Source organism: Diachasma alloeum, unplaced genomic scaffold (assembly GCF_001412515.2).
Source record: "Diachasma alloeum isolate Michigan unplaced genomic scaffold, Dall2.0 Dall_scaffold_01137, whole genome shotgun sequence".
Lineage (NCBI taxonomy): Eukaryota > Metazoa > Arthropoda > Insecta > Hymenoptera > Braconidae > Diachasma > Diachasma alloeum.
The window spans coordinates 72,168-97,671 of record NW_021681247.1 but is presented as its reverse complement, the minus strand read 5'-3'; the positions used below and the strand labels follow the sequence as shown (position 1 = coordinate 97,671).

Here is a 25,504-nt window from a genome sequence, read left to right as displayed (position 1 = left end):
TTAAAATTATGACGCAGACAAGCAGGAAAATCACAAAGGATTAAGAAACAATCACGAAGTAGGTAAATCATAAGGGTCAATCAGGATAACTAGGCCGTGACCTAGTGACTTGTTTGACCCTTGTGTACCTACTTGCTTTTTTTGTTTAAACTTCATGACCGTTGGAGCCTTGTAATTGTACCGCCTGGCGTCCCCCGTTGACCCTCTTATTAGTTTCACCCTCCAGATTGAAGGATTGCTTCCGTTGTTTGACCCTTGCGACGTTTGACCCTAAGAAGGCATTACCCTTGCGATGTTTAACCTTCGCGAGGATAACCCTCGTGATCGTTTGATTTTAACGATTTCCGGCCGATATGCCTCTCACTTTTGACCTTTGTGACTTTTTAGCTTAGCTTCCTTGTAAAGAGTTTTCTGACACTTTTTGACATTTTTGACGCCCCAGAGGTAAATTACCGGTATTTGACAATGTCACGTCATAAACTTCCATCTGCGAGATATGCCCAACCCTGATTCTCGGTGCATTGAGACTATCCCACCAATGGAAACGTAAACAATGAGCATGATACATCTGATGTCGGAGAGTGCACACTGAGAGGCTTCGAATGATCATCGTGAAAATTCCAAAGACTCTATGTGCCGTTGTCTCAAACCGATTTTAAATTCGTCGTGACTCCCTGATTTTCATTCTTTTCGATTGTCGTGAGAGTAATTTTCAAAGTGAGAAGTTGATGTTATCAGGGAATGCCAAAACGCAGATACAACCCGAGTTGGGAGAGCGAAGAGTGGGCTAAAGGTTGTAAAGCCACTTTGTCTGGAATAACTTCTTCGATCATAAAAAAGCTCACGTTACTAATCAATGTATATCATTTTCTAACAGGGTGGCTGGAGAAAAATGAAGATAAGAGTGATACTGACGATTCACATCAGGATGCACGCTGTAAAGTCTGTCGAGTCAATTTACGTAGTCATTCATCGGACTTACAGAGACATGGAAAAGCCAAGAGTCCCACTGACAAAATGTCATCCATACGTCTACCAACAAAAAGCAAAATGTTGAACTATGGTACAGATGAATTTTTTTCTTTCTGTGGTATTTTTTAACAGGTCAATAGACAAAAATCACTGGGATTGGAATTTAAACAATGTTATGATTTTTTTTTCTTCCGCAGTAAAAAAACCAGTCAGCGAGAAATTGAAAATTGCTGCCATCAATATCTCTACACACGTTGCTGTTCATTCAGCAATCAGAACAGTAGATCATCTTGTTGATGTGGTGAAGCCTCTAGCCAAGGGGAGTCCTCTTGAGGATCTCAAATTGAAACGTACTAAATGTACTAGTACCATCAAGAACGTGATAGCTCCTGTGATGCTGACAGAATTGGTTGAAGCTATTGGGAAAAATGGATATTCATTGATTGTTGATGAGTCCACCGATGTATCAGTCACCAAATACATGTGCCTCTGTGTCAAATATTTCAATACAACAGAAGGGAAATTGGTAACAGATTTCTTGGGGATGTTTCTTGTGGAAAAAGCTACAGCTAAATGCCTATACGAGAGTGTTTGTGAATACTTGGAGACGATCAAGCTCCCGAAGGAGAATATGACAGCACTTGGAACAGATGGAGCAAGCAATCTCTGTTGGCGTAAAGAATCTCTCTACGCCCTACTGAAGAAAGACATCCCCAATCTGCAGCTATTGAAATGTTCCTGCCATTCGATTCACTTATGTTCCTGTAAAGCGTCAGAGGAGTTACCGAGTTCATTGGAATATTTAGTCAAGGAAGTTTACAATTGGTTTAAGCAGAGTACACTTCGTCGTGTTAAGTACAAGAGATTATTTGATACTATTAATGCAGGTGTCGAGAGCAATCGCTTCTATCAACTAATTCAACTATCTCAAACACGTTGACTAGCGTTCCATGATGCTTGTAAGAGGATTTTGGAACAGTGGTTGGAACTGAAGACTCATTTTGGTATAGTCAGCCAAACTGGAAGATGTTATGGTGCTCGAATGATTCACAGCATGCTTCAGGATGAATCCAACAGACTCTATTTGGTATTTTTGAGAAACATCCTTGCCCAAATGCAAAGTTTGAACTTGACCTTCCAAAGTGACAAGGTCGATGCTGGGAGTGCTTATGATGAAATGTACACAACATTTTTATCATTCACCACTAAGATACTCAAACCAGCTTTTCTAGTCGTGCATCGAGATGGAGTGAATCTGCTGGACCAGGTTTGTGGTGCTCTGGATAATGAGTTAGCTTTTTTGCCATTAGAATCGGTGAATTTCGGTTTTGATCTGATGGCAGAACTCATCTCAGCGAATCTCAGCTCTGACAAGGTGCTGGAAATGCAACAGCGGTGTTTCAATTTCTTGAAACGATTACTCATAGAGATGGCCAAACGATTGCCAGTTAACATGGAAATTTTCAAGAAGTATAAACTACTTAGTCCACTGAAATGCCTTGGCCCTGAGCAAGCAAAATTCTGTGCAATCATTGAGGTTCTAAGACTTTTCCTTGATCCAGAGGTGGAAATAGCTGTCTACGAGTCACAGTGGCAGAAGTTACTTTTCGTCGATTGGAAGATTCATTGTTCAAACGTTCTCCCAGTTAGCATAATTGATTTCTGGCCAATTGTGTATGCTTTTGCAGATGGTGCTGGGAAATTCTCATTCAGAGAATTAGCTGAGGCTGTTTTACGTACGTTATGTGCATGCGTAGAACGAGTCTTTTCTGTTATGAATCTCACGAAAACTAAACCACGCAACAAAATGGGAATGAGCTTGTTGGAGGCTCTTCTGAGGATTTAATTTTATTTCAATGTTACCGGTCTATGTTGCAACACATTCGTAGCCAGTGAGCAGATGTTGAGGCTCTTCACAGCCAGTAATATGTACGGGAGTAAAGATGATGGTAACGAGACAGAGGAAAAAGAGAAGGAGGAAATGTTCGAAATTGCGGACAATTTCCTATGAAGTTGATGGAGACTATATATTCTCTAGACTGTTTTTGATGATTCCTGATATTTTATGATATTGTATTTTATATTCTATTCTATTCTATTCTATTATTTTCATTGAGAATGCGAAATTATCCAATATTGTTTCGTAAACTGAATAAAGCAACGGAATTTTCTATTAAATTTGGAATGATTAGTTGATGCTGCGACTCTGGCGCTTTTTGAAAATCATTTGGCGCTTTCTGGCGCCCCCACCTCATCCACTTGGCGACTTCCCCTCCTCGGCATCTGGCAACCCTGGTCACAGGGACAGGTTCGGAGGGGTAATTTTGTCCTCCTTGTACTCAATGTTTACGTCATGTTTTTCAGTTCATTTATTCGCCGACTAATTAATATTAAGGTATGAAACCAATGCTGTTCGATGGAGAATTAAATTCCCCATCCATCAACCCCCGTTTCATACCTTAATCTCTACAATAAAAAAATTAATATTGCGACGAATGTCACGGCGCTATGAAAAACTCAATGGTTTCTCAGCGCAGAGTGCTTCCCCATTAATTCGCCCGCTAATAAAAAAATCGTCTCTCCCCTCCTAATTAACATTAAGGAATGAAAGTAATGCTGTTCGATGGAGAGTTAAATTCCCCATCCTTCAATCCCCGTTTCATTCCTTAATCTCTGTAATAAGAAAATTAATATTGCGACGAAACTCGCGGCGCTATGAAAAATTCAATGGTTTCTCGGCGCAGTAACTCCCGACAACTCGCCCGCTAATTCAAAAATTGTATCTCTGCTCCTAATTAACATTGAGGAATGAAACTAATGCTGTTCGATAGAGAATTAAATTTCCCATCCTTCAATCCCCGTTTCATTCCTTAATCTCTGTAATAAAAAAATAAAAACTGCGACGAAAGTCGCGGCGCTATTAAAAGTCTAATGGTTTCTCGGCGCAGTGACTCCCGACAACTCGCCCGGTAATTCAAAAATCGTATCTTTTCTCCTAATTAATATTAAGGAATGAAACCAATGCTGTTCGATGGAGAATTAAATTCCTCACCCAACAACCCCCGTTTCATCCCTTAATCTCTGCAACAAAAAAAATTAATATTGCGACGAAAGTCACGGCGCTATAAAAAACCCAATGTTTTCTCGGCGCAGAGTGACTCCCCATTAATTCGCCCGCTAATTAAAAAATCGTCTCTTTTCTCCTAATTAATATTAAGGAATGAAACCAATGCTGTTCGATGGAGAATTAAATTCCTCACCCAACAACCCCCGTTTCATCCCTTAATCTCTGCAACAAAAAAAATTAATATTGCGACGAAAGTCACGGCGCTATAAAAAACCCAATGTTTTCTCGGCGCAGAGTGACTCCCCATTAATTCGCCCGCTAATTAAAAAATCGTCTCTTTTCTCCTAATTAATATTAAGGAATGAAACGGGGGTTGAAGGATGGGGAATTTAATTCGCCACCGAACAGCATTGGTTTCATTTCTTAATATTAATTGGGAGAAAAGATACGATTTTTGACTTAGCGGGCGAGTTGTCGGGAGTCACTGCGCCGAGAAACCATTAGGTTTTTCATAGCGCCGCGACTTTCGTCGCAGTTTTTATTTTTTTATTACAGAGATTAAGGAATGAAACGGGGGTTGAAGGATGGGGAATTTAATTCGCCACCGAACAGCATTGGTTTCATTTCTTAATATTAATTGGGAGAAAAGATACGATTTTTGACTTAGCGGGCGAGTTGTCGGGAGTCACTGCGCCGAGAAACCATTAGGTTTTTCATAGCGCCGCGACTTTCGTCGCAGTTTTTATTTTTTTATTACAGAGACTAAGGAATGAAACGAAAGTTGTTGGGTGGGGAATTTAATTCTCCATCGAACAGCATTGGTTTCATTCCTTAATGTTAATTAGGAGCAGAGGCGATTGTTAATTAGCGGGCGAATTAATGGGGAAGCGCTCTGCGCCGAGAAACCATTGAGTTTTTCATAGCGCCGCGACTTTCGTCGCAGTTTTTATTTTTTTATTACAGAGATTAAGGAATGAAACGGGGGTTGAAGGATGGGGAATTTAATTCTCCATCGAACAGCATTGGTTTCATTCCTTAATATTAATTAGGAGAAAAGAGACGATTTTTTAATTAGCGGGCGAATTATTGGGGAGTCACTCTGCGCCGAGAAAACATTGGGTTTCTTATAGCGCCGTGACTTTCGTCGCAATATTAATTTTTTTATTGCAGAGATTAAGGGATGAAACGGGGGTTGATGGATGGCGAATTTAATTCTCCATTGAACAGTCTTTGTTTCATCCCTTAATATTAATTAGTCGGCGAATATATCAACTGAAAAACATAAAGTAAACATTGAGTACAACGAGGACAAAAATCCCCCTCCAAACCTATCCCTGTCACAGCGGGACTGCTACTGCCGAGTTACTCACGCACCCGACTCACATTTACCGACAATTCGACCGGGACGCCGCCTTTCCCGTGGGGTACCAACTAACTTTTTTGGAGTCAGTCAAACCCCCCGATCCGGGCCTCTACTCAGGTCTATCCTCTTTGCTTCAATCAATCAGAGCCATGCTTCCCAATCGGTAACGCAGGGTTCTCAATGCTAGCCAAATCTCAGCCCTGCGTTTAGTAAAACTTGGGAGAAGTTTCGGCGAGCCAGCTCATTGTTACCGACAATCAACCGTTCCGCCATCTCTCCCATGGGGTAATACTAATTCTGCTTGGGGTCACTCAAAACCTCCGGATGCAGGCCTCTACTCAGGTTTATCCTCTTTGAGCTTTATCATAAAAAAACGTTCGTGATTTATCTACTCGCAAAAATACAACAGAAAAAATTAATAATTACAAGAAATTTTAGGGCTGGTAAGCTCATATAATACTTTTTCTCTCAATTGTCATCACAATTAAATTTTATTGAAAAAAAAATGAATATGTATTGATATTTTGTGCGATAATTGTAATAATGCGCCCGGTCAATGGTGCCGGTGCGTACTTTCGTGTTTTTTTTCACATTTTTTTTTCTGTGTGTTCCATTGTGCGCAATATTGTGGTAATTTTTTCTCCCTCTATCTTCCGTGCGTTAATTTGAAGAGGAGAAAATAAAAGGAAAAGAAAAACATGTTAATTTTATGACGGAAGTTTTTTCATAGTATTTATGTTTAGATCGCGGACGATGTCAATCCCAATAAACAAAGAGCAGCTCGCTCCCCTAAAGTTTTTTGTCGAGCTCTGTAAGAAGAATCCTCAGCTTCTTCATGCCCCTGATTTTGCCTTTGTCAGAGAATTTATCGAGTTTTTTGGTGGGAAAATTCCTAATGAGAAGAAGAATGGACCAGAGGAGAATGATGACGAGCCCAGTAAATTCCGTGAGGAGCCAGAAGAGGAAATGGAGGACGAGAGTGGTGATAGTGATGTCGAGTTTGATATGACTGGGGTCATTGGTAAGAGGAGAAATATGACAAATTTCATGTTATTCTTGAATAAAAAAACGACCAACTCCATTATGTATTAAGCTCATAAGATGTTTTAAGTCGATTTGTCTTATTTGGGCTCAATTTAGTTATGAAGATTATTTCAAGAGAGTGATTTTGAAAAAAAAATGATGTGATTTCTCATCTCTGTGTAATATTTGCACGCGAAATCACTCGTTTTTGAGATAATTAGATAATAAAACATTTTTATGCAAGATTTATGATGTTTAATTATGTTATTGCAGAATTCACTAAGAAATTCCATATTTGAAAGAAATTTCATATTTGGGAAATTCAACACAATTTTTCGCCTTTAGGATGAGGAAATCCTTTTGATACAAGTGTAAACATTACTGCCATTTTCTTCCAAATATTTTTAGGGCTTAAAGAAAGGGCTGTTCACCTAAACAGAAAGACAATTGTTTCAAATGTTTTCTTCCCAATAAAGAACAATTCCATCTTCCAGAACCCGACAAGGATTCTCCTCAAAAGATGGGTAACCTTTCTCTTCAACCAACAGAAGAAGAAATAGCAGAAGCCCAATTAAAACGTTCAGAGGCAGTGTCAGCCTTTTCAGAGAAGGACTACGAAAAAGCACTGGCTCTCTATACAGAAGCAATAATCCTCAACCCCCATGCAGCTCTGCTCTACGCGAAACGTGGCCAAGTCTTTCTTCAATTGAATAAACCAAACGCTTGCATTCGTGATTGCAACAGAGCTATCGAGCTGAACCCAGATAGTGCAGCAGCCCACAAATTTCGAGGTCGTGCCCATCAGCTTTTGGGTGATTGGGAAGAAGCCGCAACTGATCTTCGACTGGCTTGTCAATTCGATTTTGATGAACAAGCAGATGAGTGGCTTCGTGAGGTTGCACCCAACGTGAGTACATTTATTTTTACGCCTAAATCTCTATTTATCATTTTTTTAAAATATACACATGTTCATTATATTAAACACAAGGAGAAAACTTTTAGGAACAAAATCTGCCGCACACCATTCTTATTTAAAAACGGAGGTACATACAACAGTATTTCTACTTAAACCTAGAGATTAAATTAACGTTTTAAATTAATTAAAGGTGAAATTAATTCTGTAGTGAAGTGGTGAAATGTAATTCGTCTAGTATGAGATTTTTGTTGATTATATAATCAGTTTTGAGAATGGAAAAATTCTCTTTAAGTGGGCACTGCACTGAAACTTGAAAGTTTTGGGTGAACGACCGAGGCTCATCAAATGATTTTTGATGGAACATGATGGAACGTCCAAAAAAGTGACAAACATGTAGAATTCAATCCATTTTGCCCCGTATTTCAGGGTGAAATTTAACTTTTATATTTTTTTATTGTACAAATGATTTATAATTGCCCAACTTTAAAGTATAAAATTGACTTTTTAAAAAATACTGTTCAATAGAACATGGGGTAAATTGATTCTTTCAGCTTTCTCTTGTTGCTCGTTTTTTCATAATATCGGAAAAAAAAGAAATTGAAATTCTCAATCAACCCCCCATTTGCCTATTGAACACTCTCTGTAGAACATTTTTTAGATGTGACGAAAAAACGACCAAAAATTGTAATTACGGGAAAATTAATTATCTCATGATTTATTCAGTATTGAAAAAAATTATATTTAATTTTAATCTTTGGTATTTCACGGACGTAAACAGTGTCTCCAAAAAATAAAGTTTTACGCTGAAGTACGTGGTAAAACTGATTGAATTCTACATGTTTCCTATTTTCTTGGATGTTCCAACATGCATCAAAAGTCGTTTAATAGGTAGGAACTTTCAGCCGTCGACGACCTTCAATTTTTAGCCCCCCCCCCCCCAAGAGATCCCTCAATGTATTGTTTTTCTCAAAATTACTGATTATATTCTTTCTGGCATTGGATTTTTGTGTTCTACCATTCCACCAGTGAATTAAACAGATTTTAAAGAACTCGAATGTGTATTGATTAATTTTCTCTTTGTAAATTGATCATTCAACACTGATTACGAAATTCTGTTACTTCTGATTTACTTCAGATTGCTGTTGCTAAATAAATAGGGCAACGGGACAACCGTACCCATAAAACTCTACCAGCATGAACCACCACCGAAATCATCCCTACCAACGTACAACTCTAATCCACCAATCTGGTTTTCCGATAAGCATATCGCGTTGGAACACTATCAATGGTGCAACGGTACCGCGGGACAACCGTACCCACCGACAAGCCTACCGAATTATACTCCTACCAATAGTGTTCGGAACGTTGAATCCGTGTAACTCTATCGCGGGACAACCGTACCAAGCGACTAGCCTACCGCAGAATAACCCTACCGAACTAATAAGTCTACCGCGGTACAACCCTACCGACTATATTAAAATCATTCTCTAATAAATTTTCATTCGTAATTTTGTCCTCTCATGTTATAATTATTCAAATGATTAATAATTAATAGATTTCGTGAATTCAACGTTTTAGAATTCCTTCGGCTGGAATTTTCTAATTGTAAGTTTTTTTGTTTGATTTTCTTCATGAGAAGAAAATCAAAATAGGATGAAAAAAATTTAGAAAATCTGAGCCGAGCAAATTGTATAGAAAATATCTGAAGAGAAAATCTTACATAGGAAAATCGAATTCTATTGATTTTTTCTAATGAATATTTCGGCCAAAAATCGGTCGAAAAAAAATTCGGCAAGAAATTAATAGGGAGTTCAATCCAATAGAATTTTGTAACAAATTCGCTACATTTTTCAATCAAATTTTTTCATCCCTGGTGAGTTAAATAGAAAACATTTTATACAACTTTTTCTATTGAGATTTCTTTGCAGGAATTCCTCGTCTAATTTTTTTACTTTTTTTGTGTTCCTTTTTATGATAAGGACAAAAATGAAGTGAAAAAAACTTGAGAGATTTAAATCAAGGAATAAAAAATGAAAAAAATGCACAATCAAGCTGCGAAATTTTGGAATAAGATGGGCGAAAAACTATTGGAATCTTCAATAGAATTCCAATATATTTTTCTAGCCAATTTGTTTGGTTTTTCCGTTAGAACGATTCTTCCATTCAGCAGAATGGAAAATTATTGAGAAGTTTTGACGGGAGATTTTTTTCAATGGATTAATAGAAAAGAATATGAAACCGCAATGTCCAAACTCCAAATCAAGGCCCAGGGGGAGACCTAGAGGGGAAAAAAGGAAAATTTGAGGCTGAATTTCAATCGAATGAAAAAAGAAAAGTGTAATCGGCCTAATGTAATTAATTGAATTATAAGAACAATAGAAAATTATGATTCTCTTCAATACTCCCAGTAATAAAAAACTAATAAACAAGAGTTGATAAGAACAAATTTTTTTTTTGCTTGAATTGTGTCAAATAGTCCTTTTTCGGCTGTTTCATTTTTCCCCAATCTCTCCTATATTATGACTCATTCTTAAGTATTCCTGCAACAGAATCAGGAATTGAAGAAATTGGGTTTTACTTTTCGAGTTCGCATCAAATTTCTAGAAACTTCTTGAATTAACCCAAAAATTCTTAAAATGCGATGTATTCTCTTCAATTTTCTAGAACTCCCTCAATTATGTCGAATTTTCTGAAAACTTGCATTCCCTCAAAATTTCCAGAAACTCCTTGAATTTCCTCGAAATTTCTAGAAATTACTTGCAGTCTCTGGAATTTTATAGAAACGTCCTGTATTCTCTCGAAATTTCTAGAACGGGCTTGAATTCCCTCGAAAGTTCTAGAAAGCCAGGTGAAAACGGGTTTCTCCTTTATATATAAGATTGAGATTGATGAAACGTTGAAATCACGAAAAGTATTAATTATTAGTCATTTGAATAATTATAACATGAGGGGAAAAAATTACAAATGAAAATTTATTAGAGAATGATTTTAGTATGGCCAGTAGGGTTGTATCGCGGTAGAATTGTTAGTTCCGCGGTAGGCTAGTTACTTGGTACGATTGTCCTATAGTAGAGTTGCGCGAATTCAATATTTTTGCGGCATCGGTGGGGGTATAAGTCGCTAGGCTTATCGCTGGGTGCGGTTGTCCCGCACTGGAGTTGCATGGATTCAATTTTCTAAACAACCGACCGTAATGGTTGGGTGAGTTAGGTGTTGCTCCGGCGGACATCCGAGTACAGCTGCATTTAGCGTGGTTAGTACTTGGATGGGTGACCGCTTAGGAACATCCTCGCCCAAAAATTTCGGAAGGTAGGCACGGTGTGGTGGCCTAATGTGCCCCTCTAGTCAGTGTGACAGAAGTGCACATTAGAGCTTTGCACAATCGGCCGGCTGTACGACTGAGGTTTACCATGGTTTCCCTTGTAGTCTTAGCCTGAATGGGGTACAGTTAAAAGAGTAAGATGGCCCATGGTAACGCAGATATATCTACCCTACCAACAAAATCTAATTCCTAACTCCTGAAACGTCCCGTAGAGGGATAACGGCCGAATAGTCAATGCTAAGGTATGATACAGGGAGATATGGTGAAGCTTTGATGTCGCCGACACCGAAACAGGGGACAAGTTCCAACGGAAGCCGCGCGCGGCGCTGCGGCCTCCCTTCTCCTCACGTGGATTAGATCTCCCACCACACGCCGATTTTACTTGCGTCGCGAGTTCAAATCCCCGTCAAATCAATTTTTTTTTTTTTCATGAGAGAGAAATAGTATATTTCGTAACGAGTGCAAAAAAGTGGTTTTTGGCGAGTGGGAGGTTTATAACACGAGCCGAAGGTGAGTGATATAATTTCACGAGCCAAAAACCACTTTTTTCACGAGTTACGAACAAAATTTTTCATCACAATGTGTCGGAAAGTTACTTCTCCGATACAGCGTGATGAAAATAAAATTTTGTGTTCAATCGAGAGGAACAGGATTAGAAAATGTTGAGATGAAAACTATATGATTCTCAGCAAATAGTTCTATGGGATCGAGCGATAAAGATTGACTGAAAGTCATGTCGACTAGACGATTGAAATACTGATCAGAAGGAAGAATAATTAACATCAGAAGTCCATTTAATTAATTATTCCTCTTCTCTTCAGTGAAGCTTAATAGGGAAGAATTTGGAGGGATGGGATTACGATAATGAGGATCCCAGTTTGAACTATGTTTTTTAATGTTTTCTTCTATGAACAAGTTTTGAAAAAGATACGAGGGTCATAATGGTCACGAGGGGTGAAATAAATGAGGTACAAGGGGTTTCAAGAGCCACAAAAGAAAAAAAAAGTCCCAACTATTCACTTACGCACCTCACACAAATAACAATCGTTCTTTGACACTTGATCACTCGGTAGCAAATCACCGCTTTTTTCCAGCCATTGTCGTCGCTTCTCAATTTTTTTCACACTGGGAAGGGAGAAAAAACGATAATTATCCCTAGAAGATGCTTTGCAATTTATAATTGCACACGATTTAATCATTTTACATGAATCAACTCGCACAGACTGTTCAGATCTATTGGAGTACTTTTTGGAGCAGACATAAACAAACAACATTCGCGAGATATTTTCGCGCGAAAAATAAATATTGTTCAACATTGGACAAAAATGCATTTTCATTTTATTTTTAATGCTATTATATTGAGCAGTGATTTCACTCTCAATCTTGATAATTATTTTCAGTAAAAAAAGAAAGAATTCACCTATTATAAGATAAAAATCACCCCATTAATGAAAGAGTGAGCGGGCCATTGACTATTAAAGAAATAGTACATGAAAAACGAAGAATATATTGGCATTTTTTTATTTTTCTTCGCATTGTACATGTAATTTCATACGGGGCTAATTATTTTGACTTAAAATATCAATTTCATAACGTTCCCTCCAGCAAAAAAAGTGCCAGTGGTGGGAGACTAAAGGAGATGAGGGGAAGCGTAAGTCGACCGGAACGACCGGTTCGCCGCTTCTGGCGCTCCGGCGAACTTGTCCCCTGTTTTCTGGCTTCATCATACCTGCTTGTATCATACCTTAGCCAATGCAGCTGGAGCCATAAGAAAGAAGAAGAATTTTCTAGACGGCATCGGTAGTGGTCTAATCCGGTGGCCTTGTCGCTTGGTACGGTTATCCCGCGATAGAGTTGCACGGATTCAATGTTCCGAATGCTATTGGTAGGAGTATAATTCGGTGGGTACGTTTGTCCCGTGGTACTGTTGCAACATTGATAGTGTTCTAACGCGGGAGGCTTGTCGGAAAACCAAATTGGTGGGTTAGAGTTGTGTACGGTGGTAGGGATGATTTCGATGGTGTTTCATGTCAATGGAATTTTCGTGGGTACGATTGTCGCGTTGCCGTTGTTGCTAAACGAATAGTTTTACATATATGCTAGAAAAAAATGCATATAAATAATGATGATTCATTTTTTCGACAAGTAAATAATAGCCGAAATTAAATTGCTTATATTAATATTTTCACTGTTTCTTATTTTTTCATCATACCAACACATTAATTACGTTTTTTCGTTACATAAATGTCCCATTCATGAATGGCGATGGATCCGGATCAAACAGAGGATTAAAAATTGGATATAGGTGATTAAAAAAATCTTCGTTTATCTCAGATGATTATCCTTCGTCTTGCGCTGCCCGCAGCCAAGACATAGAGTAACGGATGATGGCATGGTATCGATGGAATTTAAGAGGTGTAGACGTACGTGGATGTGCGCACTTTTTAAATTAATGAAAATTAGAAAAAAAACTTTTTTTTTCAAATGTTTTTCCGTACTTGTTTTGTTACTCTTTTCTTCGTTGTTTTTTCTAATTTTATTCTCAACTTATTGGGGGTTGATTGGATGTATCTTCCGAGTTAACTGTTGCCTCAATGAGTTTCTTGTACTTGCCAACGAGTTCTGGTAGATCGTATGCAATAGCTACATCCAACCTGTTGATTGGACAGCCACGGAAGTACGTGCAGGTGGAACTGAGAGATGGAAAATCGTAGAGTGGATTCAAACGGAAGAAATCCCTGTATACGTCCGGATCAGGCAGATCGTAACGTGAGATATTTGTTAATGTACTGAGGCCCTCGTAGATATGATAATCCTGAGGGTTTTCGATTATTCGGTCGCTTATTTCTTTCTTGTTACCGAAGAAAGTCTTATGGTTGTAGTAAGTGGTTAAGTAGCAATCTACCATTTTTGCATGGTTCCGAACACGTACCTAGAAATTTTTGTGAATATTATTGACAAAAAGTAGAAAGTTGAAAAGAACAATTGCAATTTATGGAAGTTGGTTTCATTCTGTAATGGGGAAATAATTGAAAGATAAATTCCAATTCATATAATTGGGTAGTAAAGCGCCAAAAAAATTGAAATGAACGAAATTGCTTTGGAGACTTTGAATTGTTGAGTGATAAAAAGGCAAAGGTGACATTGAAGGTGTGAAAAAGGAGGGATATAATTTGAAGGAAGAAAGATTGTTCATATTGAACTTACGGCGAATCTTCTTGCACTAGCAATTTTATGTTCAACTCTTTTGTCAATAGCCGAACGTAAATCTCGCAGGAAAGCTCTCTCCTGTGCATATAAAAGACGCGTAGGTGCGCCAGCTTCATAAGGCAATGACCAGAGAGAAGTAGAATACATGATTGGTGGCTCAGCACTTGACATTAACGGTGATATGTTCCAGATGAGTGCTCCTTGGACTCTCATGAGTTCTTCCGGTTTCACTTGGTCGGCTTTATTCAAAATTATTCTTGTTTGGTACTCCCGTCCCTTGAGCTGATCGAGAATTGCCTCGGTTTCTGGGCCGACGTCCAATTTCGATGGATCGTAAACGAGGAATATTATGTCAGCTCTGTCAATGAACCACTGACAGGCGTCGTTAAAAGGAAATAGGCGTTGAACTTGTTTTCGAATTTCTAGAATTCCTGGAATCTCTACGATATTTACCTAAAATCCATAACCATTCAAATATATTTTTCTTGCACTCACCCAATTTTTCAATATATGTTTCAATGAATATGGTCCAATTTTATTAATAATTGTTTAAAGTCTTGTTATTACGAACCTTCTTGAGGAGTCTATGCGGGAGTTTCAGACCTCGGAGACGATCGAGCATACCCTGTCCAAACTTTTGAAGTCCCGAAAACGTCCAATCGGCAGCCAATTGTGTACCATCTAGCACCTCTTCCTCTTCACCGTGCATTACAATATTGAAATACGCCGGCGATGGTTCCGCTCCTGCATCGATTGCATTTAATTAACAACAAAGTGAAGTATTTGTATTTACTATAACTCTACTCACCAGTTCTGAGTGCGGTTGGCTCATATTCCGTGTCCAGAAGGTAATTTATTATGGACGATTTTCCACCGCTCCATGGCCCCATGAAAAGCACGAGGGGCTTCGAGAAAATTTCCGGATCTGAAGCGAATGAAAGCAAAATCATTATTACAACTTGTAAACGGGATAATTTTGTATAGACCTGAGGAGACGACTTTTGAAGGGACTCCACTGAATTTTTAAGTGAAAGGACACGCATTTTATTTACTAATAATAAAATGAGGAAATGAAAAGAAATAATTTTTATAACAATTTTTTATCGTACAGGTAGTCATTGAGCACATTATATTTTATATAGCCACAAATGTGACTGGAGTTTCGAAAGAATTATCTCTCAACGAACTTTTTTCTATGTTTACCTGAGTGGCTGAATAACCATATTGAAGTGAGTGAAAAGATTCTTCTTACCTCCAAAGTGTCTATTACTGAGATCTCTGTACTTGTACAGGGCCTCCAGAGGCTTGATAGCGGTATCATAGAGCCTTTTTAATTCTTTAAGAATTACATCAGAGGCTTTCTCAATTGCTGCTTCTTTAATTTCATTATCCTGATCCAGCCTAAGAATCTGATTGAGGTGTTCCCTAGGCCTCAGGTTCTCTGGAATTTCAATCTCTTGTGTCAATTCTTCCTCAGGCGTTGATTCGGTAGACTCTTCGTCTTCTCTTCCTTCTGGAAATATTATAAATGTTTCAATGATCAGAGTAGTCTTCACAGTTAATTTTAATGAAGAAAGTATCTTGATGAATTTTCTCGAATCTATTAATTTCTGGAATATTTACATAATAACGGTACCCTACCTTGTTCATCTTCTTCCGGCGACGTTCCCTTCTCTTTCTCTCCACTCTCTGTCTGCTCGTCTTTTTCTTGACCTCTAAATTCTTCTTCAGTATCTCTCTTTTTTCTGCCTTTCTTACCACTTTCAATAGCTTGTGTTTCTTCTGCTTGTACAGTCTCAGCAGTGTCCTCTCCCGAGTTCTTCTGAACATCTTCCTCTTCCTTAGTATCTACCTCCTGTGAATCTACTTCTTTTTCTTCCTCCTTTGTATCCGCAACATCGTCGTCAGACTTCTCCGCGGGTTTCTCACCCTCCTCAGTCGTTTTATTTTTCTCTTCACTCCCCTCCTCCTGCTTTTCCTTCGATTCCCTCTCCTTTTCTTCCTCCTTCGTTTCGTTCGAGTCTCCCTCAATCTCCTCAACTGTCTGTTCCGCCTCTTCTACCTCCTCAGATACAGAATTAGCTTCCTCAGCTTTCTCCTCTGATATTTCGTCATCACCTCAAAAAAAGATAATGAAACATGATGAATCACCTCTTGATATCTTCATTCGAGCCATTAGTATCACGAATATTTTGAATCAATACCCTCTTCTGACTTCACCACTAATTTGAATTTACCTTTTTGCGTTTCGTCTTCACCTTCAACGGAGACTGCCCGCCGAAGTGTGGAACCTTCGTCGTCACCCTTAGAAGTTGCGTCTGTCGCTTCCACAGATTGCTCTCTGTCGGGTACTTCAACAGTTCCCTCGCCAGATTCTTTTTCGTCTTCAACCTCTACAGTTTCCAACGTCTCTTTTCTATCGTTATCCTTTTCTTCGAGTTGGTCGTCAGTCTTGCTATCATCCTCTTTCTGATATGAATTTTTTTTTGTTTTTGAATAAGGAAAATTGATTAATTGGTTGATGATGTTGTGAAGTTGCAAGGAATTACTTACAGACTCGGTTGAGGCTACTGTCGGTGGTTCCTCTCCTCCTTCGCCGCCCTCATCTTCTGGACTTACTTCGTCGACGGGTCCTTCAAATTAAATCATCTGAGATTCTATTGATTTCTACATCAGTAGTGAAGTATCACTTGAAAATTTTGGAAATGAGCAATGAGAAAATTTGCAAGGAAAATGGAGCAAAAGTGCGGTGAAATTCATCGTCTTTCTGGCCTTTTTCTTCATCAAGAGCTTACAAATTTTACTATTCGTTTGCGAAAAACTAAGTTACAAAAGGAAAAATTTATCCTCTGCCTCAGATGTTTCCCTTGATTTGAAATAATAGTTCCTGAAATACAATTTCGATTTACAATTGCCTAGATTTTATTGTAAATAAAAATGGTCTTTAAATGATTCGCCTCAACATCAATTCATACTGAGATAAGTCAATAATCAATAAAATCCTTTTTTGCCACTAGACCCGATAAACTGCGATTTCGGGTCCAATGACGAAAAAAATTGTTCGATGCATGGCCGTGAAGAACTTTTATACCTCAAATGATTACAGAACTCGCCGTCGGCTCGTTCTGCAACCTTATATTCGCCAGAAAAGTTCCTCATGGTCTAGTGTCGAAATACACTATATATGTCTTCTGTACTGAAATATGTGTAAATACCCACCCGTTTGACGATCCTTTAAGGCTTTTTCGATGTATGGTCGACATTGGACTTCAGATGGCACCTGATCCACTTGATCATCACCTTGCACAACTAAATAAATCATTTTTGTTGCATGAGATACATTTATCTCTCAATGAAACAACGAATGAATTAGTAATGAGTGATGAAATCATGACAAAGCTGAAAAAATTTTAAATTCTCCGATTCTCGTGAAGCGATAAGGCGAATTTAGTAAAGAATTTGGTAATTACCATGTGAATAATTAGAGATTTTTCTTATGGGCAATTTTAGGAGGAAATCATTGGAGATACTTTCACCAGGCAATTTCATTGAATTTCAAGGGAAGTCGTTTGGAATTTTAGTCTCAATGTACTCTATTTCGAGATAAAGGCATGATTATAAAAACTTCAAGATAGTTCGCTTCACTACCGAAGTCCATATTTAGAAAACAAATTTTCATCTGCTTTTGGATGATTAATGATGAAAAACAGATTCCTTTACATAATTCTGAGAAGCCAGATGGATTTTCCTACATAGTAATTATCTTCTTATCTCTCTTAAATGAGAAATTAACGAGTGAACAATATAAGGAGCGTAGATAAAGAGACAAGAGCGTTAAAGCCGGGGTTGGATGACGCCCGTGAACGACAAAAATATCTGACCTGCGAGATGACGCAAGTCGGGAACGCAAAGGTAGGTAATTGTAATCGGTAATCGTTACCTTTTCACCTTGCCGTCATTGTTATCTTTGTTATCTGACAATAACAATCCGACCCTGTAGACAGGTGGTACGAAGGTGCTATAGCCTTACTAATTGACCTCGTGATGCTGACCCTGAACATACACCTATTGAACTTGTCAAGTAGGGCCAAGAATTCGATCAACCACGTCAATATCCAACTTGTTGCTTCGAATCTTGTCAAGTGAGCATTGATTATCATAATACTCTAATGCAGATAATTTGGTGATTGGGGTGAAGGTGAAAAATGAAAAAATACATTTGTAAGAAAAGGATCTAGGTCAATATTGATATGTAGTGGCTATTTAAAGCATCACAGGAAAGCATTTCAGCAATTTGAAAATGTTTGAGCAGTCGATGAGTTTGTATTGATGCACACGGTCAACGCGGTGGGGATCGTCTCCCCGAGACATCTAAGTTTAGACAGTCGGGTAGGCGGTTTCACCAGGTTTCACGGCCCACGGGCCGAGTACTTATTTAAATATATTTTGTATGTATGCAATGTATCACTCAGACGTGTCCATCAATTTTTTGACCACTTTGGGACTCTGAATTATCCCAATTGTTTATTCAATTAAATCCCATTGTCTTCAGTCTATTCTACATCCACAAAATGTATGAAAATATTTGACTCATTATATTAATTTACTCCTCATTTTTGCTTTTGTGAATTTGCGTGAGAGTGCGAGACAAAAAAATCTGATGATACATCTTAACAAGGTTTGCACCTCAACAAAAGGAGTTGAATGATGGAGATCGCGTTGAAGAAGAGGGTAACAGTAGATCTTACATAACATTGACCTTCGTCAGTGATTCGTCAGTGTTTACGTCAGTAAACATGAGGATGCCATGATGCTGTAACGCTATGACACGGTGTTGCAGTGACCCAATTATTGAGAATTTTGAATCTAAAAAACTCGAAAAAGAAAAGCCTCTCAAACCCTAGATCGATATTCCCTAATTTTCAATAGAATTGTAAGAGAGTAAAGTGACCATGAGTTTTACATAATAGATGCTAGAACTATAAATAATTTTATAAAAAGATGAAATGTTTGATAACAAATTTCTCAAGTTTTCGAAATGATTCAATTAATAACTGAGCCTTCAAATACAAAAAAAATACAATTGACAGTTATGATAAGACATGATACATGGTTGAACAATTTTGATGTCATTAACCAATTGACACTGTTCACAATTGCGAAAAGTTACTCACCCTGCAAGGCCACGGTCAGAAGTACAATAATGACGCCCAGGACCAAAGCAGGCCTCAGCCTTACTGAGCCGATCATTTTTTCGGTATTAATTGTCAATTAACCACAGACACTTTTTTTTGTCTCAAATCGGTAATAATGAGATGGCTGTCTCGATTGAGACAGCTCTTAACACCCTGTCGCACTAAACTGTCCCTCATCCGACATCCAAGATGGACCACCAAATCCCGTTCGGGTACCGACTAAATCTGCTTTAGTGCCGTAGCCCGTCCTACCTCGCTTTCGGCCGTGTAGCGCTGGCTGCCTTGCGATTTCTTGCCATCTCGCTTATTCTTTTTTTATTTGGCTCTATACTTCAATTTTTGCACATTATTTTCAGATCAATTATGAATTACACCAGCGAGACTAACATTCAAACTCAACGGGCAGCATACTGCAGCCCATCAGTTACAACGGATGTTCACTTTAATATATTTTATTACTTGTCTTCTTTAGAAACAATATAATGTAAAAAAATTTCGCGATAATATTTTGTTTCAATGACATTTCCATAGTTCTGAGTGCATATACGCGATAATAAAGTTAAGTTTTCTAGCATAGTTTGTTTTTGCGTAGCACAGGCTAAGGTTTGCTTTTTAGATAAATTCAGTATATATAGATGAAAATCTTAATGACTCGTGAAGTTGTAAATGTCGCGAGTACTCATCAGGACTACATGCTTGACTGCTATCTCTCTTCTTGCCTTTTCCCCACCGAGGTTTCATCTATTGGCCAGTCATCTACTGCTGTCAATTGATTTTACCTCATCTTCGTTCTGCTTGATTTCCAATTCAAGCACCTTGTTGGATTTCCTGGTACTGACTTTTGGTATTTTGGAGTACAGCCCTGTGGGACTAGTAAAATGCCATCGTTAGCGTACTAGATAGACCTAGCTTTGCAAACCTGAACGCCACTGCGCGTGGATATTGTAGTGTAGTGTCCCTGTGGAAAAAAAAAGTGTTTCTCTCCCTTTTGAAAGGGGAGAGAGAATTGCAAATGGGTAGAAATTAAAACTAGATTGGTAAATTCAAAGGGAAAGCTGAAGAAAAGTGCAGATGAGCTATTTTGGAATCTAAACGTCTGTTTCACAGTCTGTGGGCTGATCGCCCACTATTAAAGGCATGTAATCAATTGCCTTCATAAAAAAAAATCCGTCCGAATCAAGTCGAGAAATTGGACTTGCTATGAATGACTGATTCAATGAAGTCTCACTAAAAAATGTGTGAATCAGTATAACGACTTGATTCAGGTCAGGCGTGAATTGAGTATATGAAGCAAGTTGATTTTTTAACTACTCTCACAGCAAACCGCAAATCCAGATTAATGGAGTCACAATCATACTACTTGAAATGAGAAAATCTGCTGGAGTAAAAGCGAGGACTACGTGAATCTCTACCTTTAGTCGTCTTACCGTCGGTGCCCTTTCAGTAATACCCTGTTTTTAGGACTTCTCTTCAAGACAACCAGCTAACTATAAAACTTTTAGTGTATCTGTACCTTCTAATGCTAATTTTTTCAAAGTTCCTGAGAATATGTCTGAGGCACCAATAACGAGACTATTATGTTACAAAGCTGTTGAACATACGACGCTCTTAGATCTTTTCAGTATGAAATTCTATGGAATATTACAAAATGATTTGCGTCTTAGGGCCCGTTGCACCAAGCTCGGTTAAATAAATCCCCAGTTAACGGGCAGCTTACCCATAAGGTTTACATTGGAAGAAATTTAACCCAACGATTTAAATAGCTAACAGAGTGTAATGCAATCGGCCCTTAGACAGTAATAATGTTTTTATGACCGACGGTGGTGGCTGTGTGGTTAGAGTGTGGGATTGGCATGCGGGAGATCCGGGTGCAATTCGCGGCTAGGGGGCCAAAGTTTGTGATACTCTAAATCTCGCAAGAGACAACTGTACCTGGGCAGATTTTTCACAGAGGGTTAGGGGGTGGGAAGGGAACAACTCGTAAAAAGCCGAAAAAGTGTACGAGAAAAAATTTTTGTTGTTGATTTTATTGATGATATTGATAATTTTTTTTTGTTTTTTTTTTGTTTTTGTGGCTTCGCTGAGCGTTCAGCCTAAAGCCTGAAAAATAAAGAATTGAGAATTGATAATAATAAATCTATCATAGATCGTTTATATCTTGGATCCCCTAGTCATCACCATTGCACCTAATAACATTTTAATCAAGTTGCACGCCGTTGACTAATTAGTAGCTTCATCAAATTCAATCACTCTTTTATTGTCGCCGGTATATTCCATCACGTTCCAGCAGTAATTTCTATCAATAGAATTACGGTAATGTCTGCCAAGTTCTATTCGGGACATTTATCATACGGTGAAAAAGTTAAGATATATCCATAGAAAACTCGTTTTTCTTAATATTGTTCCCATGGTTTTCATAGATAATGTTTATAATAGTCCCCAGCTATTGAAAAAAATACTAACTGGCAGTACTACACAGTTTAGGAGAGAATAAATAATGAAGTGCAGGCTTCTAACACGCGAGGCATAGACCAAACCGGGGTTACGGGTTCCTCCCAACTCGACTTTTCCATCTTATGAGAAAACGGTTCTTGCGATGTTTTTAAATAACTAAACCGTGATAGATTGATAAATTTCGAAAACGGTGAAATTTTTGTAAAATTTTGTACTACATAGTTTCTGCGATATTCCACTCTATCAAATGGACATTTCGTGAAAGTATTCCTTATTTGACTCAAAAAAGTAATTAACAAATAATTTATTTGATTCAAACAGTTATTGTTGCCTACATCAACAATATATGAGAATAGAAGAACTCAACAACTTATGAGAATGCAATAAATTAAGTTATTTAGAATTTTTTCCGGAAATCCATAGGGACTAACTTTTCGATTATTCTATTCGTTTGAGTGGCTATATCCCCCTCTCACTCAAGTAGGGGGCAAGTGCCGAGTTAACTTTTCGATCCGCTTGTCTTGGGATACAGCTTAGCCCTTTGCTTCACGAACGTCGCGGATGGTCTCGGTGTGAGAGGAGTCGGGAGTCTGTCAGAGATTAGTGCACCATAAGAGACGCACGGCGGCACAAAGACACCACTGCGAAACGTCGCAAAGCGGGGTACCATTGGCTTTACGGAAAGCGGTGTTGATGATAGTACATTCAGTTATTAGGCCGAAAAAGAAATTTTTGTCATTCCGGCCGTGAGGCAACGCTTCACGGACGCTCCGCTCCGCTCCGCGTCCGTGAATCTCTGCCTACGGCCGTCATAACAAAAAATACTGTTCGTCATACGGCCAAAAAAAACTTTTCTAGCTCATATGATTGCAGCTCTCGCCTTCGTCTCGAGATGCAAACTCATATTCGCCAGAAAATTTTTTTTTGTCATTTCGACCGTAAGGCAGCAATTCACGGACGCTCCGCGTCCGTGAATCTCTCCCTACGGCCGTCATGACAATAGTATATTTCGTCACTAGGCCGAAAAAAACTTTTCTGGCGAATATGAGTTTGCAGCCCGAGCCGAAGGCGAGGGCTGCAATCATATGAGCTAGAAAAGTTTTTTTTGGCTGTATGACGAACAGTATTTTTTGTCATGACGGCCGTAGGCAGAGATTCACGGACGCGGAGCGTCCGTGAAGCGCTGCCTCACGGCCGGAATGACAAAAAAAATGTTCGTCATACGGCCAAAAAAAACTTCTCTGACGAATATGATTGCAGCTCTCGCCTTCGGCTCGTGCTGCAAACCTCATATTCGCCAGAAAAGTTTTTTTCGGCCTAATGACGAAATATACTATTAACGAATCGATTGAGTAAAAATTGTGCCGTTTTTTTTTGTCTGAGATTGTGAAGAGTTTCTCTTGAATTTGAAATTAGACGAGACTTCTAGATCCGATTGAACAATAAGAATTGGTGTTGGAGATGATCAACTAATGTGTTAGTTGAGGCATAGTTTGTTGAAGCATATACCATACAGTGAGTGGAAGCGTCGTTCCGTCGAGCGCCTTTATATTTAGATGTGTCCGGGCCGCCGCCGTATAAGGTTGCCTTAAATATTGCTCAAATCTTTATCCCCTTTGCCTCTTTTGATGCCTATCTTCCCGGCAATTTCCACTTTTGAGCGTTCTGCCGTCTATACCTTTTATTTTCCTCACAAATCACCTGGCATCGTGTGTTGAACGGGGGTCAGAGGTCGACGAATGGCAACTCAAGAATTCACAAATGCCTACTTTTTCTTTTTCATCAGTCTCATTTCCCTGATTAATGAATACTGTTGGAAACAATATTTTCTTCTGATTATAGGCTCGGAAGATCGAGGAGCACAAACGAAAGAAAGAGCGTAGAGCACTGGAAAAAAAGGAGAAATCACATCAGGAGGCCGTGAGGAAGGGACGTAAGGCAGCCAAGGCACGTGAAGCTAATTCACGTCCATCACAGACTGATGATGGAGCAGGAAAACCAGGGATGGGGGATTTTTATCAATACCTTAATGATCCTGAAGTTTCGGCAGCATTCCAGGTAATAAGATAATCAATAATAAATGTTCACTTGTTTCCTATGGAAAAAATTGACTTCTTTTGATATCACATATAAGCCATATAAGTTCGTAACTATTGAGTTATGATATACTGATTCGAACGATTCCATTACTACAAATTTCCATTAAGGATAAATTAATTCGAGTCAATGATCCTGTACATTTAATGAATGAATATAAAAAAATTGTTTTCTAATACAAAAAACTGAATGGACAATTTGCTGAAACTATTCTGACTTTTAAAAGGATCCTGAAGTATCAGCCGCATTTGTTGATATCTCATCGAACCCAGCCAACATTCTGAAGTATCAGGGAAATCCAAAAGTAATGGCTCTGATTAACAAAGTTGCCTCGAAATTTGGTGGTGCGACTGGCTTCGGCGGAATGGCAGGCCAGATGCCTAGTGCAGATGCGTCGCCAAAGCCATCTGCACCGAAAAGCGATGACGACGTCGGCCTTGATTAAAGGTGCTTTATACCCCACTCCAAGTCTCTTGCTTACCTTCACTCAAGTTCATTGTCGTAAGACATTGTTTTTTTTCCTCCCAACATCGTCTACTCACCATTATCTGGATAATTACTGCTTAAATTGCAACAATGTTAAGTAATCGAAACTAGTACTTTTATAAAAAGATGGAGAGGGAAAGAGATCAAATGCAACATTTAGCATTAATAATTGTTTTTTCTAAGGGAGATGACTGAAGAAAACGAATGAAAGAGAAAAAAACAAAATGTATCTTTTGCCATGAAACACGACATCATGTTGAAAATAAAATGAATCAAATCTTATTTATATGTTTATTTCATCAAACAAACAACAAACATGGAATGAATACATTACTAACCTGTACACAAATAAATTTAGCCAGTAACCACCTAATCAAGTACCCACAGAGTTCGATACTAAAGGTTTTACAATAAGCAATCAGCATAACTTTGGTCATGTCTGTAGTCTTTATTAAGAAAAACAAATCTAGAAGTAATATTGCACGTTTTACTTGGAAGTTCAAATGTACATGACTTTCTTTTCTATTGGTTATTACTTTTACTACTTATTTATTATTACTTTACTACCTTAGTTAGTAGAAAGAAAGGAAAAAGTAAATCAGAAGTCAGATAACTTTTCCTTAAAGAAAAAGAAAGTGATAAACTTATAAATAAACGATTTAAGCTGAATATTAGAAAATAATCAAGTCAAGGTCTTATTTTAAGCATGTGAAGGTTTGGGTGCCATGGCACTTTTCTAAAGGTTGATGTCCTTGGTTCGGTCTCGTGAAGACTACCAATTTCCTTGCCGATAGTTTTTTCATGGTACTGGTCAACAATGGAATTGTCTAAATTAATACCTCTTCGGTGACAATTGTGATGACCATGTTGGTGCGAGTGATGATGAAATGAAGAACTCGAAGGTGGCGTGATGAATGTTATGACCGGATTTGTGCCGAAGTAGAAACAACTTGCGGTGTCGACGGGACGATGAAGGTAATATACTTGGTCATGGTCAGAATTATAAATAAGGCTATTTGGGTATTCATTGAGAAAAGGATCCTCGGTAATCGTATCTGAATGGATTATTGGACGCTTTGTTCTCTAGTGATGATTGTGATGTGGTAATTGTTTATGTTTCCTGAAATCATAGAGAACGTAAATGACGTTGGATTTTATGGGATTTTTTAACGAAACTTTTTTCAGTTTATGTGCAATGATAAGGTTATGCACATAAACTAAATTTTGAAGTTTGCCATTTTCGCTCTTTCCAATTATGATTAATAATTTTTGGAAAACTGGAAAGTTTCGTTGAATAAGTCATATAGTGAATCGTAAAACTTTTATGCGTGCTTCCAAATTGGTTTTTCTATTCCGATTTCAATAAAAGTTTCCAATGTACTTAAAAGTCTTCCACAAT

The 25,504-nt window shown here is 38.3% G+C and overlaps 4 protein-coding genes across 7 annotated transcripts in view; 2 read left to right on the top strand and 2 right to left on the bottom strand.

Annotated features, from left to right (window-relative positions):
- The first annotated feature begins 741 nt into the window (after positions 1–741).
- On the top strand, positions 742–1,912 carry LOC107045954. Its single transcript, XM_015268381.1, has 3 exons — positions 742–796; positions 878–1,063; positions 1,170–1,912. Exons 1-3 carry the CDS (start codon positions 742–744, stop codon positions 1,910–1,912), a joined length of 984 nt encoding a protein of 327 aa, XP_015123867.1.
- A 3,840-nt stretch (positions 1,913–5,752) lies between these two features.
- On the top strand, positions 5,753–24,387 carry LOC107045957 (putative protein FAM10A4). Of its 2 annotated transcripts, none has more exons than XM_015268387.1 (5): positions 5,753–5,845; positions 6,146–6,423; positions 6,920–7,332; positions 23,365–23,580; positions 23,846–24,387. In XM_015268387.1, exons 2-5 carry the CDS (start codon positions 6,156–6,158, stop codon positions 24,062–24,064), a joined length of 1,116 nt encoding a protein of 371 aa, XP_015123873.1. In that variant the 5' UTR covers positions 5,753–5,845; positions 6,146–6,155; the 3' UTR covers positions 24,065–24,387. The 2 variants fall into 2 exon arrangements, with proteins under 2 accessions (XP_015123873.1, XP_015123872.1); XM_015268386.1 differs by having other exon boundaries at positions 6,133–6,423.
- Positions 12,826–19,405, bottom strand: LOC107045955 (sarcalumenin). The gene is made up of 10 exons (XM_015268383.2): positions 19,048–19,405; positions 17,093–17,182; positions 16,427–16,506; positions 16,111–16,342; positions 15,515–15,991; positions 15,126–15,386; positions 14,682–14,798; positions 14,445–14,617; positions 13,871–14,326; positions 12,826–13,595 (listed from the first exon to the last, which is right to left on the bottom strand). Exons 1-10 carry the CDS (start codon positions 19,121–19,123, stop codon positions 13,206–13,208), a joined length of 2,352 nt encoding a protein of 783 aa, XP_015123869.1. The 5' UTR covers positions 19,124–19,405; the 3' UTR covers positions 12,826–13,205.
- LOC107045956 (proton channel OtopLc) overlaps positions 24,383–25,504 on the bottom strand; it is a 51,991-nt gene continuing 50,869 nt past the window's right edge. For all 3 annotated transcript variants that reach the window (XR_001461498.1, XM_015268385.1, XM_015268384.1), the window contains one exon: positions 24,383–25,225. The gene's annotated coding sequence lies outside the window, so the exon portion shown is untranslated. The remainder of the gene's footprint in view (positions 25,226–25,504) is intronic.